General features: G+C 45.7%; 1 protein-coding gene across 1 annotated transcript; it reads right to left on the bottom strand.

Moving 5' to 3' along the window:
• Positions 1-984: 984 nt before the first annotated feature.
• Positions 985-5298, bottom strand: CUNH10orf71 (chromosome unknown C10orf71 homolog). The gene has a single exon (XM_007938608.1). The coding sequence runs from the start codon at positions 5296-5298 to the stop codon at positions 985-987; it is 4314 nt and encodes a 1437-aa protein (XP_007936799.1).
• Between the last annotated feature and the right edge of the window lie 11105 nt (positions 5299-16403).

Genomic DNA, 16403 nt, shown 5'->3' with positions numbered 1-16403 from the left:
AGGATTCCACACACAGTCTGACAGGGACACAGGCTTGGAGTCCACATGGCCCTTGTACCACCAGCTGGGCATATCTGCTGTGGCCATAGAAGAAAGGAGTTGGGACAGAATCATGGTTGCAAATTGTTTCACTTTTCTAAAGGTAGACTTTTCTTTATCAGAAAACAGGCTTCAGAAGATAGGTTTGCCTGTAAAGAAAACCCATCCTATTCAACATCCCCACAAGGTGTCTGTCCCATTTCCTTCTGTTAGTCTTAAGCCTTAGAGGTTGTGAACACTGAATAGCGGTGGTTCTGCGTTGGGGTGAGGCTTCCCTGTCTATGCCCTGGTTCTGGGCTGGTTGTTGTGTGTTTCAGTGCAACCTGCTTTCCTTGGATCCCCCCACTCAGCACAGCCATTTCTGAGCACCTTGGGGGATGTGCCCATTGTGAGCCCTGACCCAGAGAAAGGGTGATATGGAGGGTTAAGCAGAGCAACCCTAGAAGTCAGGTAGGAGTCTGGGGTTGGAGGCAGTGGTCCAGGAGATGAACAGGGAGAGGACAGGAAGATGGAGAGGGGGAGGTAAAGGAAGTGGAAGAGATTTGGAAAGGGTCTCAGTCTATACTTGCAAACAGTGCCCCCACAGAGGATATGCTCTTTAGCAGAGGGATGCCCCAGGGGGGCCCTTTGTGTTGGGTTTCCTCTGAATCTCCCACATCCTTTTGAACTTTGGGGATCTGAAATGGCTAAGTATGTGGCAGTATCTATGTGTGCATGTGTGCATGGATGAGCACATAAGCATATAACCACGCACATGCATATATGCACATATGCACGTGCACACATGCATGTGTGCCTGTGCATGCATGTGCATGCATGTGCACATGTGTGCACATATGTGTGCCTGTGTGAGTACGTGCATGTATGAGAGTGATTGCTCTGGGGAAGGAGGAAGTAAGCTTTTCTGGGTTTATTTGCAGGGGGAAAGTTAGTCTGCCTTAATTTTCAGGAAATGCCTTCGGTGGCAAAGTCCTCCAAATTATTGATGGCGATGATCTCCAGGCTTGGAGCATCTCTGCCCTCCTCATCTGGGCTCTGGGGAGGCCCATCGGGGTACTGGCTGGGCACATTCTGGGTGGAGTTCCTGGAGGCCTCAGGGGTACGCTGCAGTCCAGCCTCATGGGGGGCCTGGTGCCCAACAGAGGCCACCTCAGTGGTGGTGGATGGTCTAGGCTGCAGGAAGGTGGGAGTGGAGAGCTGGGAGGAGCACCGCAAGGGTGTCAAGGCTGTCACATGCAGGGGCTGGATGCCTGGAAACAGTAGGAGGTGGTTACCCAATGTGTCTGCCAGGGGTGGTTCTGGGGAGTCCCTCGCTGAGGATGGGATGGGGACCTTGAAATATTGGCCTGTCTCTGGATCGTAGAAGGTCTTGAATTTCACCTGGAGTGGCAAGTCAAAGACAAAGTACTCTCCAGATTGGGGGTCTTGGAGGACCTTCTGTGTTGCAGGATATGGGAGCAGGGGCTTGGTTGACTGAAGCCCCCCAGGCTGCCTCCTGTTATGCTCTAAGAAGCTAGACACGGAGTGGCGGTGCATAGGAGGGGGCAGGGACCGGACTGAGGGGAAACTGGGTCGTCGGGGCATCTCTTTAGGGGATAGTGGCCTCTGCTCAGCCCTCTTTGAGTTCTCAGGCCAGGGCCTCTCCTCCCAGGGCTCACCAAGCCTCCCTTGCACCTGGTCTGTCTTTCTCCTCTTGCTGGCCAGCTTCTTTGCCCTCCTCAAGGCCTTCTCAGTTTTAGGTGGGACTGCAGGTGGCTTGCCTACTGGCCTTTCCAGCTGCACAGGTAGCTCTGGTCTTTCTGGGAGACCTGCTGAGCTGGAGGTCACATCCAAAAGGGAGCCTTTGGGAGAGAGAGGCCTGAGGTCTTCTGCTGCTGGCTCCAGCTGGGGTTCAGAGCTATCCTCCCACAACAGGGCGTGGGTCAGGTCCTCCCGCCGGGTGACTGGTGAAGGGCCGAGGCTGGCCCAGGGGCTGGTAAGGAGAGTCACCTCTTGTGGTGGCAGGCCCTGCTCACTGGGGGCCTGAGAGGCATTGTCCCAAACACTGCTGGCAGTGGGAGAGCATGCGCTATCCCCTTCCAGAGAGCTGGAGTTAGGTGAAGTTGCCATCTCACCAGGAACCAATCTTCTCCTCGTGGCCCCTGCTCTGGGTGTGGACAAAAAGTTACTTTTGAAACCTTCTGTCTGCTCTTCCCAACACATTCCAAGCAGGTGTTGTGGTGGCTTGTCTTCTGTGCTGTCTTCTGAGACAGCAATCTTGGGGATGTTCCTTGGAGCATTCAACCTCCCCTGTTCTGTGGAGCTCCTCTTGCCGTTGTCCCCCACAACTTTAGGGACCACTTCTGGGGGTGTCCTCATCCCTTCACCCTCTCCTGCCAGTGGAGGAGGTGGGAGATCTCTCTTTGCAGATGGCTGGAAGGTCTCTATCTTGGCCTTGCCAGGTGCTTGCAGCTGGTCCTCTGGCCCCTGGTGAGCTGTGTGCCTCCGGTGTGTGTCTTGAATATTAGTGGAGAGTGGGTGGACAGGTACTGGGGTGCCAGGCATTCTCTGGTTCTCTGGGGCACAGAGACCAGCATCTTCACCTGGCCTTGGCAATTCTGCCTCTTTGTGGCCACCACTGGGTGAGTCCTCTGAAGACACTGTCCTCAGGAGGGGCAGCATGATGGGCTTGATTACAGGGGTGGCCCTGAGGGTGTTGTCTTTAATTGTAAACAGTTTGTGCTTGTTTGAAGTGGAAGACGGTGCTGCTGCAAGGTCTTGGGCATGTGAAAGTGCTGTATCCCTATTTCCCACAACCCAAGAGCCTCTGAAATTTGCTTCTTCTGTTGATGCCTTCCTTGGTCTCCCTCCAGACAAACTCTCACCATCTCTTTGCAATCTCTCCTCCTTGCTGCTCTCGTCTGTGCATGTATGTCCATTACTTAAGGCATAGTATTGTTGCCCGTTGTTTTCCATAAATCTTTGCTTCTCGTTCATCTGACTGTCACCTGCATTCACATCATTCTTCCTGTCTTCCTGCTGGCTCTCGGCATACCACGTCTTCTGCTGGTCCTCAAACGAGGCAAAGGACTGATCTGAAGAACTGGTGCTGAATTTGGCTTTGCTTTGGAGGCCTGGCATAAAATCGGACTGGCTGTCACTATAAAACACATCTTCCTCCTCAGGAGAAAGGGGCCCTGGGGAGGGCTTCTGGTGGGAGTTTGGGTGCTGCAGGCCTATCTCTCGTTCAGGGTCTGTGTCTTGGGAGATTGATCTGGAGAACCCATTCTGCAGTTGGTGGGTCTGCAGTGGCTCAGCAGCCTTTGTAGCTTCAGGGTCTCGGCTACAGAGCTTTAGAGAAAGGTGTTTCCTGAGGGCATGCTGGCTGGAGTCTGGACCACAGCCTGGTCTGGTGGAATTCAGCTTTGCCTCTCCATCAGCATTGGCCTTCTCATAGCTGTCCATCTCAGCAACTTCCCCATTGACACAGACGGAGGCAGTAGTTGGAGGTGAGCTAAGAATTAGGTAGTTGTTCACAGATGACCCATTGGGGTCAGCTCTAGGGTCCTTCTGGGTGCTGATATATGATGCTGTAGGAACATCTGATGTTCTCTCCTTAGAAAGCTGGCTTGCAGGACTGTCCTCAAGCCCATTGGGGAGGATGTCTCCATTGCTAACAGTCTCTTGCTTACTGTCAACCTTGGCTTTCTCATCAAGGCCTTTCAAGAGAGGGTTGGGACTATAGGTGCTTTTTACACGCTTGCGAACATCCTTGAGATTGAACAGCAGGCTAGGGGCTTTGGATTTGTAACTGTCTCGGGACTGGCCCTCACCTGGCTCCTTCTCCTGGTACCCATTGGGTTGTCCTGGGGGTGATGGAATCCTCTCTGGCAGCTGGCTGTTCAACGAGTCCAGGACATGCTTGCTGGGTATGATGGGTGTTAGAAGCTTACTGATGTTGAAAGGAGGAGTGTAATGCTCGCTGGGGTCCACAGTCAGGTCAGGAGATTCATCTTCAGGAAATTGTCCCTGGGGGGTCTGCTTTGCATACAAAGTGGGAGCCCTTTTGTGATGCTGTTTCTTTTCTTCTGAAGTATCTTGTAGACTTTCTTTGCTTCCCTTGCTGATCTTTGGTTTCCTCCATGGTGGCTGTGTTGGCTTCCCTTGGGGGTTAGCTTGGGAGCTGGAAGCCTTTCCCTCCATAGTGAACACCTGGGTTCCAGGGTCCCTTGGGGCCCAGGATCCAGATGTGGAGAGAGTCCCAGTGAGTAGCTTGCTCTCTTCCTGACTACAGCCAGCTGGAACTTGGCTGGGGGAGACTTTGTACTCAGGTGGGTGGGATTCTCTTAGAAGGGGTACATCCTGGTAATGTTTGGGGTCTTTGCTTTCTGGGAGCCCTTCAGCCAAATCTTTTCTCTTTACCAGCCGTGGTTGGTGGGTGCTCCACGACTCAAAAGCACTGTTTTCACTATGAAGGAAAGTCCCTTTGGGAGCCCACTCCTTGCCTCCTCCGGGCTCACCTTTGGCTGGCTTGTGGGCTGGGGAGTGAAACTTGGAGTCAAAGGAGCTGGAGGCATCATTGGAGGTTGGGAGGAAGCTGCTGGAGCTGTGATAGGCTATTTCAGTGTTCTTTGGGGACTCCTGCTCCCCGTGCTTCCTGTCAGGCTGATGGCTGCTTTGGTGAGTGCTGGAGACTTCGGCAGGCACCCTCCTGACAGTTAGAAAGGCTGAATCAAAGCAGAAGTTGACACCACTTTCTGGAAGAGGAGCAAACTTGGGGGCAGTTTTCAGAGTGGGAGGCTTGCTTGGGGGAGGCCTGCTGTCACCACGCTGGCTCTCTGGCCTGTCAAAGGATTTAATTAGGGATGACACTTTGGAAAGGGGCTTGTTGCTGCTCCTCAGGCCAGAAACTGGCACCTCCAGCTTCCTCTGGGCTGGCGTTGGTGGGGGGCTGCCTTTGGGGTACTTCTCCTCTCCTTGCACGTACTTGGGTAACTGCTGGAAAGTGGCTGCCCAGCCAGCATGCTCTGTGCTCTGTGAGGGTAAATGGCTCCAAATGCCGCTCTTCCTCTGCGTATGGCTCACAGTGCCCTGGTGGAGGGTTCCAAGCACCTGGTAGGTAAGTTCTGGGGACTCGCTGAAGGCTGTGTCCTCGGAGATGCACAGGCTGCGGAAGGCTCGGTCTGTGAGGCTGCTAACTTCACGATCCGCATCATCCAGCAGGCTCCCAATGCTTGAGGAGTCGCTGAAGCCATCTGTGCCCTTCTTGTTGCCCTGCATGGCCTGCTAGCACAGGAAGACTGCCAGCCAGCTGGTGAGCACTTCAGGCACTGCTTCTGCAGGGGTGGATACAGTCTTCTTCCTTCAAAACCAGATCTCTTCGTTGGCTAGATGCGTTTGCAGAGAGATTATTATCTTTTCCTGTAGAAGAAATAAGTACAGAGTATGAACAGGGCCCACCACTCATCCATCAATTTGTTGTACTGTGGTGTTTTACATGTTGCTATGATGCTAGAAGCTATGCCAGCCGTATTTCAAATACCAGCAAGGTCATTCATGATCTAGTGATCTAGTTCCAAAAATCAGCCACTGAAAACACTATGAATCACAACAGAAAATTGTGTGATATAGTGTTAGAAGATGAGCACTATAAGGTTGGAAAGCACTCAAAATCAGTGGCTGTAATAATTGACTCATGCATACCAATGATCATGAAGATGGCACAAGACAGGGTAACATTTTGTTCTGCTATACATGAGATCACCTAGCCAACTTGATGGTGACTAACAACAACAGGACATCCAAGTTCAGAGCTCCATACAAAAACTGCATGGTGGCTTGAAGGGTGATTGTGCTCAAGTTCAGATAGGCACCTTTATTTTTATTTTTATTGTGATTTGGGTGAAAATTTACTAAGCAAATATACTTTCCATACAGCAGTTCACATACACTTTGTCTTATGACATTGACCACAGTTGACCACAATGCAACATCTCCCCTCCTACTTCCTCCCGATAGTTACCTCTTCCCTGTGTCCATCCCTCCATGCACTCCTGCCCCATGAGCTCTCTCCCTGTGCATAAGCAGCCCTTCTTTCTCCCATGCTTATTCTCTCCAAGGAGTGTATTTACCTGAGGTAAATGTTCAACTCATATGCTTGTCTATTGTTTGGCTGGAAACCACAGGTGTGGGTTCAATTCCAGACCTGAAGGGCAGCTAGAGGCCATAGTCTCAGTGGTTCCACCAGGCTCTATTGGGCCAGCAAACCTGGTCCTCTCCCCCTTTTTTTTTCCAAATAATTTTGAGTTTTGTTCCACATTGTTCTCCCTGTCTATCCAGGATCTCCTACATAGATCCTCCTCCAAATGGTTGACAGTAGTAGCTGGGCACCATCTAGTTCTTCTGGTCTCATAGTCATATGGGCTGCAGATCGGATGGTGTACCAGTCATTAGGACTAACTCTTTTGATGAATTTTTAGTTTTCTTCATTCTTCTTGTCTCTGGATGAGGAGAGATCCATCGTTGCATCTAGATGGCAGCTTGCAAGCTTTTAAGATCCCAATCACTACTCGCCACAGTAGGAGGTGGAACAATGTTTTGTGTAGTATGTTATGCCAATTGAGCTTGACGTCCTCTGTGACTATGGTCCTGAGCTCACAGGTTCAACTACTCAGTCCTTCTGGGTAGCTGGCTGTGACCAAGCAATAGCTACAACCTTGCCCCTTGTCAGCTCCACTATACACCTGAGAATTCAGATCATACATATAAAGTTATAGGACCATTGTCTGCCAACCCTATACATGTTCTTGGGTACACTCCCCACTTCATAGACATACCTAATAGTTCAGACTGTCCACCCATCAGATAGGCACCTTTATAGAGAGGTTCTCTCTGACCATTCCACATGGTTTTCTCTTCCCCGCCATTCTCTCCCAGAACATTGCCTGTCTTCTTCAAGGCACTGAACATGGCCTAAAATTAAATTAACTCTTTGTTGCCTGCTCCCTCATTAGATTAATTTCCAGGGCTTAGGGTCCCTGTGCTAGCTATTCCCTCATTGTCCCTCATCCCAGACCCACCTCAGAAGGAGTCAGCCCTGTAGTCTGCACAAACTGGGCTCTTTGACTCTCTGGATTCCAGTGAGGTTTCACCAGAGGGAGGCATTATGGGAATTGGAGGAGGGGTATGACCATTCACAGCATATCTCCCCAATGCTCCTCCATGCTCTTGTGCCAGTCCTGGCATTGCCACACTCTTCTATGATGACGCTCCTCCCCTGGGACACCAATCCTGACTGGCCTAGCAATACTGCCTACTTTGCCCCTTGAGTCTGTTGGTGGCAATGGCTTCCCACTCTTCCTGAATGACCTCGCGTCCCTTTGGGTCTCCCTAGCTCTGCCTCCACATCTGTTATTGTCCCTTCATTACATTCCATTCTGAATCCTGTCTGTGGATTCTGCCTCCTGCTGGGACCTTGACTGGTAGGACCGTGACAGTGTAAATGCCCGGAACACTTTCCAGTATGATGTTACAGATTAAATTATGTCTCCCAAAATATGTGTTGGAATCCTAACTGCTGTAGCTGTGGATATAATCCTGTTTGAAAATAGAGATTTCTTGTTGTTGTTAAGTGCCATCAAGTTGGCTGTGACTCATAGTGACCCTATACACAACAGAACTAAACACTGTCGAGTCCTGCACCACCAATCCTTCCTATACTTGAGCACATGATTGCAGCCACTGTGTCAATCCATTTTATTGAGGGCCTTCCCCTTCTTTGTTGATCCTCTACTTTACCAACCATGATATCCTTCTCCAGGAATTGGTCCCTTCTCACAACATGACCAAAGTAGGTGAGACAAAGTCTGGCCATTCTTGCTTCCAAGGAGCATTCTGACTGCACTTACTCCAAGACAGATTTGTTTGTTCTTCTGACATGCTATGGTCTCTTCAGTATTCTTTGCCAATACCACAATTGAAATACATCAATTCTTCTTCACTTTTCCTCATTCTTTGTATAGCTTTCACATGCTTATGAGGCAATTGAAAACACCATGGCTTGGGTCAAGAGCACCTTAGTTTTCAAAGTGACATCTTTGCTCTTTAATGTTTTAAAGAGGTCTTTTGCAGCAGATTTGACCAGTGCATTATGATGTCTGATTTCTTGACTGCTACTTCCTCTGGTAGCATAGTGGCTAAGACACTTGCCTGCTAACCAGACGGCTGGCGGTTCAAACCCACCAGCCACTCCTCAGAAGGAAGGTTGGGCAATCCTACTTCCGTAGTGATACTGCCTCGGAAACCCAAGGAGGGGTCGCTATGAGTCAGGGCCGACTCGACGGCACATAACAACAACAACAACAACTTCCATGTATGTTGATTGTGGATCCAAGTAGAATGAAATCTCTGACAACTTCAATCTTTTCTCCATTTATTTTGATGTTGCTTATTGGTCCAGTTGTAAGAATTTTTGTTTTCTTTGTGGTGAGGTATAATGCATAGTAAGGCTGTAGTCTTTGATCTTCATCAGTAAGTGCTTCAAATCATCTTCACCTTCAGCAAGCAAAGTTATATCATCTGCCATTTACTACTGAAGCACTGGTGCAACTGTTTTTGAGTTGTTGCCAGCAAAATTTCACTTGCATGTGATTTTAATTATATATATATATATATATATATATATATAATTTCCAAATTCTGTTGGATCACCTTTCTTTGGAATGGGCACAGATATTGATCTCTTCTAGTCAGTTGGCCAAGTAGCTGTTTTCCAAATTTTTTTGGCTTAAATGAGTAAGCACCTCCAGTGCTGCACCCATTTGTTCAGACATCTCAATGGGTAGTCTATTAATTCCTGGATCCTTGTTTTTCACCAATTCCTTCAGTGCAGCTTGGATTTTTTCTTTCAATATCAGCATTCTTGATCATATGCTACCTCTTGAAATGGCCGAATATTAACCAATTCTTTTTGGTACAGTGAGTTTGTATATTCCTTCCATCTTCTTTTGATGCTTCTTGCATCATTCACTATATTCCCCATAGAATCCTTCAATATTGCAATTTGAGGCTCGAATTTTTTCTGCAGTTCTTTCAGTTTGAGAAATGCTGACCATGTTCTTTCATTTTTGGTTTCTAATTCCAGGTCTTTGCATGTTTCCATCATTCTTCTGTCAGTTTGTCATATTGAGGTGGCTTGCATGTTGCTGTGATGCTGGAAGCTATGCCACCAATATTTCAAATACTAACAGGCTCACCCGTGGTGGACAAGTTTTAGTGGAGCTTCCAGACTAAGACAGGCTAGGAAGAGTTTTCTTAGTTATATTAATTAGATCATGCCTGAGTAGGGTGGGTTCTAAATCTAATCACTTCTGAGGTATAAAAAGAGCAGATTAGACATAGAAGCACACACATACATAGGGGAAGAGAGATGGCATATGAGAATTGTCACAAAACCAAGGAACACCTTACACTACCAAAAAGGAAGGAATTAACAGATCCTGATTTGGACTCTTAGCCTCTAGAGCTGTGAGAAAATTTCTGTTCTTTAAAGTCACCAACAGCATAATTTGTGTTGCAGCTTGAAACTAAGGCCCATGGCCTAGCTGATACATCAATGAGTACATGAAAAGTTGCACAAAATAGCAAATTCAGACTCTGCAGTTGGCCCAGACAGTGCCATGAGCATTTGAGACCAGGAAGAGCTGGCAGGGCACTTTGGATTCCTCAGCAGAAAGATGCAATGTGGTTATAGTGCAGCCTCATATTTCAGGGGTAGGGGCCATCACGGCTCCATCCCTCTCTTCCTGCTGCCTAGGAATAAGGCCAACAGTTCTTTGGGGGACAGAAGGTAAAAATGACTTGCTGCCAATCAGGGAGGTTGAGCTGAATAAAGAGTCCCTGTTCAGTGGACCAGTGCCATGGTCCACTACTGTTTGCTGAGGGACCACAGGCTTGTCTCACCTAGTTTCCTAGTGCTGGTATAACAGAAATACTACAAGATTTTAATGAACAGAAATTTATTTCTTACAATTAGGAAGCTAGAAGTCTGAACTTAGCGTGCCAGCTCTAAGGGAAGGCATGCTTTCTGTCACCTGTGGGTGAGTGGGGGAGACATTTTTCAATTTCTGTAGTCTTGACATTCTTTGATTCCTTGGAAATATCCATGTTGCAAGTATCTTCCCCACTGTGCTTACTACTTCTCCGTGCTTAGTCTGGTCTTTTGTATTTCAAAAGTGATTGGCTTAAAATACACCCTACACTGATAGGGTCTCATTAACATAACAAAGAAGACCCTATTCTCAAATGGATTACATCCACAGGTTTTGGGGTTAGGATTTCAGCACATATTTTCTCAGGACACAATTCAGTTGGTAATGTCTGCCCTTCTATAGCACAGGCTGGCTGCGGAGGCCTCTGTGGGCTTCCTACACCTATATACTGCAAAGTGCCCAGGCCAGAGCTGATGCTGCTGTGCAATCATTATCAAAAGAGTTCCAGTCTGGGGGAGCAGCATTCCTTGGGGGCTGTTGCTTCCTGCCTCCAGACCTGGCCATCAGTGAGTTTCAAATGCTGACTTGTTGGCAGGCCAATTTGCTTTAAGGTGAAAAGATTGAGCTGGGGCTGCTGGAGAAAAGAGAAGACCCTGAGTTTTAGCAAATTCAGTCAGTTGATAAGGACCTGCTGAATTGTTCTGTTATGTGTCTTGAAAACCAAAGCTGCTTGCTTATAGAAAGCACAGACTCCTTACAGCACATGCATTTTAGAAGACCACAAGGAAGGGGACGGCTCATGTCAGCTCATGTCCTGGAGTGGATGCTGCCTTGCTGGCTGGTTGAATTCATGTCCTTTTCCTCTGCCCTCTACTTCTACTTCCACTATCTCCTACTTCCCCTTGCCCTGTAGAAGTTAATCACACACTCAGACTCCTACCCTGCTCATATAGCCATGTAGCACAGTTCTGGTTGAAGAGCTGGAAGGAGACATGGCTCTGGGTAATTTCCTGCCTTTCTGAGTAAAGTAACACCTTGTTCTTGTACTTTCTTTCTGCTCTGAGAGCAGATATGATTCCTGAAAATGAAGTATTCACTCTGCAACCTGAGGGACAAGCTTGGAAGACCACAGGTCAACTTGCTAGGATGCAGAGTGGACAGAACAGTCCTGGGCTCTCTATGACCCCAGTCAGGAGAGGAGTCTGTGCTACCTCCTGTTGGACTTCCTGTTAAGTATCTGTGTATGGGGACTTCACTTGCTTCAGCTGCTGTATGTCAGGTTTTGTACTTGTCAAGGTCATAACCAATAATAGAAGGGAGTCTCCAGAAGCTGATGACAAGATTGCCTGGGTCGGCCCAAATGTTGGGAGTTTGTTCTTGGCCATTACTGAATTCAGTAAGAAGGATATTTTTGCAAACTCAGAGTCAAGTAACACCACCTGCCCCAGTGAAATACCCCCTAGATAAACAGAGAATTGCCATTGAATTGGCTCTGCCTCATGGTGACCTATGTACAATAGGACAAAAAGTTGCCTGATCCTATGTCATCCTCATGATCGTCAGCATGTTTGATTCCATCATTGTGACTATTGTGCCAGTCCATCTCACTGAGGGCCTCCCTTGCTGTTGCTGGCCCTCTATTTAACCAAACAAGTTGCCTTCCTCTAGTGATTGATCCCTCCAGATGATGTGTCTGAAGCAAGTGAACTGAACAATGTTCTGTTGTGAACCAATTGTTTTCTTTGGCTAAGTTTTGGAATTAGATCACCAGGCCTTTCTTTCTGGTCTATCTTAGTCTGGAAACTCTGCTGATACCAGTCTACCATGGGTGACCCTGATAGTATTTGAAATACTGGTGGCATAACTTCTAACATCACAGCAACACACAAACCATTACAGTACAGCAGGCTGACAGATGGTTTGTGGGAAACCTTTCCTACGATAGCAGATCTTTGTTTTTTGGAACACTCAGCTTCCACTCCACTCCTTTGGAGACTGGAGTCTCACTCTGGAGACTCCCTTACTGTTATTGGTTATGACCTTGGGAAGTAGAAAATCTGACATACAGCAGCTGAAGCAAGTGAAGGCACTTGATACCACTTAGGGAATCTCCTTTCCCTCATGGTGTTCACTCTTGCTGGGGTTGAGAATCAAGGTGCCTGCCAAACTGCCCTTGGCCAGGTACAGATATGAGACCCAGGCTAGGCCAATTCCACCATTTCTCTTGGACCTCTGTGTTCTGATTGGAGTGATGGATGCAAGGGTGGTAAACATGCTCTGAATGTTTCTCCCAGTGGTTGAACTCCTGGTATGCTTTTATAGCTGCCTGGTCCCTGAATTTTCCTAACCTGTATCTTCAGCCTTCATAACAAATCTATGAAAGACCCAATTCCTTCCAATAATTATCTGTTTCTGCTCAAATTTGTCCAGTTTATGTTGCTTGTGGCCAAAGAAACTTCACTTGTCTCAAGTCTTCTTCATAATTTCAAACAGTAGAGAAAGAGATCCACTTATGTTATGTTTTCTGAATGTGTTATTCAGCACATTCAGAAAACAACCACATTCCTTCTGCCTATGGATAAAGGGGAATCCCCTCCCACTAGTTTTATTTAGATACCAATTTTGATTTGGTTCACCTGTAGTCAGATAGACAGTCATAAAGTTGGTCTCATCTCCTCCCCCACCCTACCCAGTGGAGTCTTATAGTGGTAAAGAACAAAAAAGGGTTTCCAGATGCCAGCTCTTGAATTGGTCCATACCTGTTAGAGGAGTGGAAGCTACTGGAGCTTGTCTTGTGGGGTTTCAGGATCTGTAGTTTTAAAACTTCTGTTCATGCTTATATTAGTTGTCATCACTGCCCCTCTAGAAAGAAGAGGAAAAATAATTACAGTGGAGTCCATCTGATCAAGCACATGTTCTGTGCATGGAAGACATTCAATGTGTATTTGATGAACTAATGAATAAACGAAAGGAGGAGGAAATAATTGCACAAAATAAATATTTTTAAATGTTAAAAATAATTACCATGCACACTTGAACTCAACACCATTCTAAACATAGACATTTTGGTGAAAACAGCGTAGAGTCAGTTTATATCTGTTCCAGTATTTATTAATGTGTCCATGATCCAAGAAATCTTCAGAAAACTTTGGGATTTCTAAAATGATGACCCAGTTTTGAATTATTTCTTGCAATAATATCTGACCAAAAGCTGTTTTTCCATGTGAATAAATAACTCAGGTTTTAAGTAAAGAGATCGGGAGTGGCCAAACTTGAGTCCATTCAGCAAGATGTAGTACAGTGTTCGATTTATTGTTGGCAGGAGGCTTGAGTATCTATTTTGACAGCTAAAAGAACCAAAAAGCTGCCCAGGAGAATTTTAAGATTGCTCAGAATGAAGTGTAAAGTAATTAAAATAAATCCACTATGCAAATTTTAAATGTAGGCCATTGGGGCTCCAATAAGGCCTTCTCCAGCTCAGAGCTTCTGGATGTTAATCTAGTCCAAGGTAGTTTGTTAACAATGTTAATAATCACAATAATGTGAATTTGTATAACATATTTCTTTGGAGAATCACAAAAGTGCTTTTTGTCTACCACCATACAGTTAGGCCCCTCCTTATCTCCTCAACCTGGCTTTGATAGCATCCCTTCATGTCCCCACAGCTTTCTAGGTTTACCTTTTCCATAGCTCATGTCATGTTAGGAGCTCTGGTAGCATAGTGCCTAAGGCACTTGACTGCTAACTAGAAGGCTGGCGGTTCAAACCCACCAGCCACTCCTCAGAAGGAAGATGGGGCAATCTACTTCTGTAGTGATACTGCCTTGGAAACCCAAGGAGAGGTCGCTATGAGTGGGGTCCAACTCAACGGCACATAATAACAACAGCATGTCATATTATCACAGATCATATATTATAACCTGTGTTTTAAGAAGTGATGATTGTTTTCTCTCCTCAACCAGAAACAAAATTCCTCGATACCAGGAAAGTGGCCTTATTTGCTTTTGTACATTGAGGACATCAACATTTGTTGTTGTTAGTTGTCATTGAATTGACTGACTCAGAGTGACCTTATGTATAACAGAACGAAACACTGCCTAGTCCTGTGCCATGCTCATGATCATTGGTATGACTATCATTCAATCCAGCTCATTGAGATTTTCTCTCATATTTTCTTTCTATTTTATCAGCCATGGTGTTCTTTTCTAGTAATTGGTCTTTCCTAATGATGTACCCAAAGTAAGTGAGCTGAAGTCTCTCCACCCTTGCTTCTAAGGAGCACTCTGGCTGTATTTATGCTAAGATTGATTTACTTTTCTTCTGGTGGCCCATGGTATATTCAATACTCTTCACCACAATTTGCGTCAATTCTTTTTCTGCCTTTCTTTTTCATTGTCTAGCTTTTGCATGCATATGAAGCAACTGAAAACACCATGAATTGGGTCAAGCACACCTTAGTCATCAAAGTGACATCAATATGGAAGCTCAATGAATGTTTGTGGCAATGCTCTGAATTAGGTAAGAAACATCCTTTTTATTTTTCTGAAGGGGAAATTGAGACACAGGAAGAAAGGAACAATAAAATAAAAATTCTATTGAGAAAGACCCCTAGGGTCTTAGGAACATATGGAATGTTCAGATTGATTAATTTATTTGACTAAAGAATGAATCTCCTCCACTGCCTGCAGCTAGGTTTGAGGGATGAACCAACCAATGGGCATCCACACATGGACAGACTTAGGTATAGAATGAGTTGGTGGCATTTATTTTGTGAGATTTGGGAAAGCCTATCATTTTATGCTTGGATTCTCTCCCCAGTGGCTACATGGACTTACTGTCTTTGCCACTGAAATATCCTTCCAGAAGCCATCCCGGATTGGTGATGTCTGGTTCACAGAAAACTTTTTAGAAAAAAGGTTATGTTTACCTAACCAAAACAATGGATTCAAACATACCAAGGCTCACGAAGATGCCACAGGACTGGGGAACATGTTGTTCTGTTGTACATACAGTTGCCATGAATTGGAACTGTCTTGATGGCAACTAATATGAATGTTTTATTATATATGTGTATATATATATATACACACATACATATACACATACATATATATATATAAGATATATAACTGTATATTGCCAAGCCATGTCATTATTAAGGTTATTAAGGTCTTGGAATCTCCTGTAATAAATTCATAGAAATAAAAATCAATATTTAGTCATGTCATGGTAAATTCCTATTTATGTCTATGGCCTTCAAAAACAGTTTGTTCTCTTAAAATCTTTCATCTTCTCCACAGTTCCCGTTATTTCCCTAACCCATTTCACTTTGCTGGTAGTCCTTCCCATGCTACTCCTTCCAAATAGAATTTCCATTGAGTAATTTTTGCTCCTCATCTGACTTAATATAGAAGTTGCAGTTATCTTTCTCTAGGCAGGCTACTAATTTCTTGAGACAAACCCTTGAATTCCGGGACCCATCCTCCTTGTCCCTGACTGGTTGTTCCCTCTCTTGTCTTCCTCTCTTGGACTGCCAAATGTTAAATTTCCTTCAATCTCACTCCTGGGGCCTCTTCTCTTGCTGCACTACATTTTCTACATAGGCAATTTTATCCATATGCACAGTTTCCATGAACATCTACAGCATGCCTAGCTCAGACCATTCTTGTGAGCTCCAGACTCAGGTATCTACCAGCCTACTGGGCACACAGGCACTTTAGACTTACATGTGTAAAACTGAGCCCAGATCTCTTCATAGTCTCTTCTTCCTCCAGAGATTCCAGAAATCTGAGAGTCATCTGTTACTTTTCCCTCTGCCTCCACCCAGTACTTCCTCACATTCAATCCATTTTCAAGTCCTGTGACTTAATCTTTTGAAGCTCTCTTTCACTATATCCTTATTTCTATCTCCACTATCACCATGTGACCCAAGCTGTCATTGCCTCTCCTTTGGACTGCTGCAATAACTCATAATCATTCATTCACTTAAAAATCAAATCTGTTCATGTCAACCTCTTGCTTAGAGCCTTTCCAGGGCTTCTCAGCTTTAAAGAGTGAAAACCAATCTCTTCAATAAGGAGTCTCCCTTTCTGTCCTTATTTTGGACTGTTTCCTTTCTCACTCTTTGCTTTCCAGCCACAATGACCCTTTTCCAACTTCTTCCTTACCTCAATGCTTTTGTAAATACTATTCCTTCTGTCAATTCTTTTTGTCAATTCAAAATACAAAAAGTTGGAAACAAAGAAGAATCACTGGTAGTTGGAAAATTTGGCCTTGGTGACAGAAATAATGCTGGAACTTGTATGGTAGAATTTTGCAAGACCAACGACTTGTTCATTGCAAACACCTTTTTTCAACAACACAAATGGAGGCTGTTCACGTGGACTTCACCAGATG

Source organism: Orycteropus afer, unplaced genomic scaffold (genome assembly GCF_000298275.1).
Source record: "Orycteropus afer afer isolate SDZICR_OR568_19922 unplaced genomic scaffold, OryAfe1.0 scaffold00052, whole genome shotgun sequence".
NCBI classification, from domain to species: Eukaryota; Metazoa; Chordata; class Mammalia; order Tubulidentata; family Orycteropodidae; genus Orycteropus; species Orycteropus afer.
The sequence above is the reverse complement of the archived record's forward strand: the minus strand, read 5'-3'. Positions and strand labels throughout refer to the sequence as shown.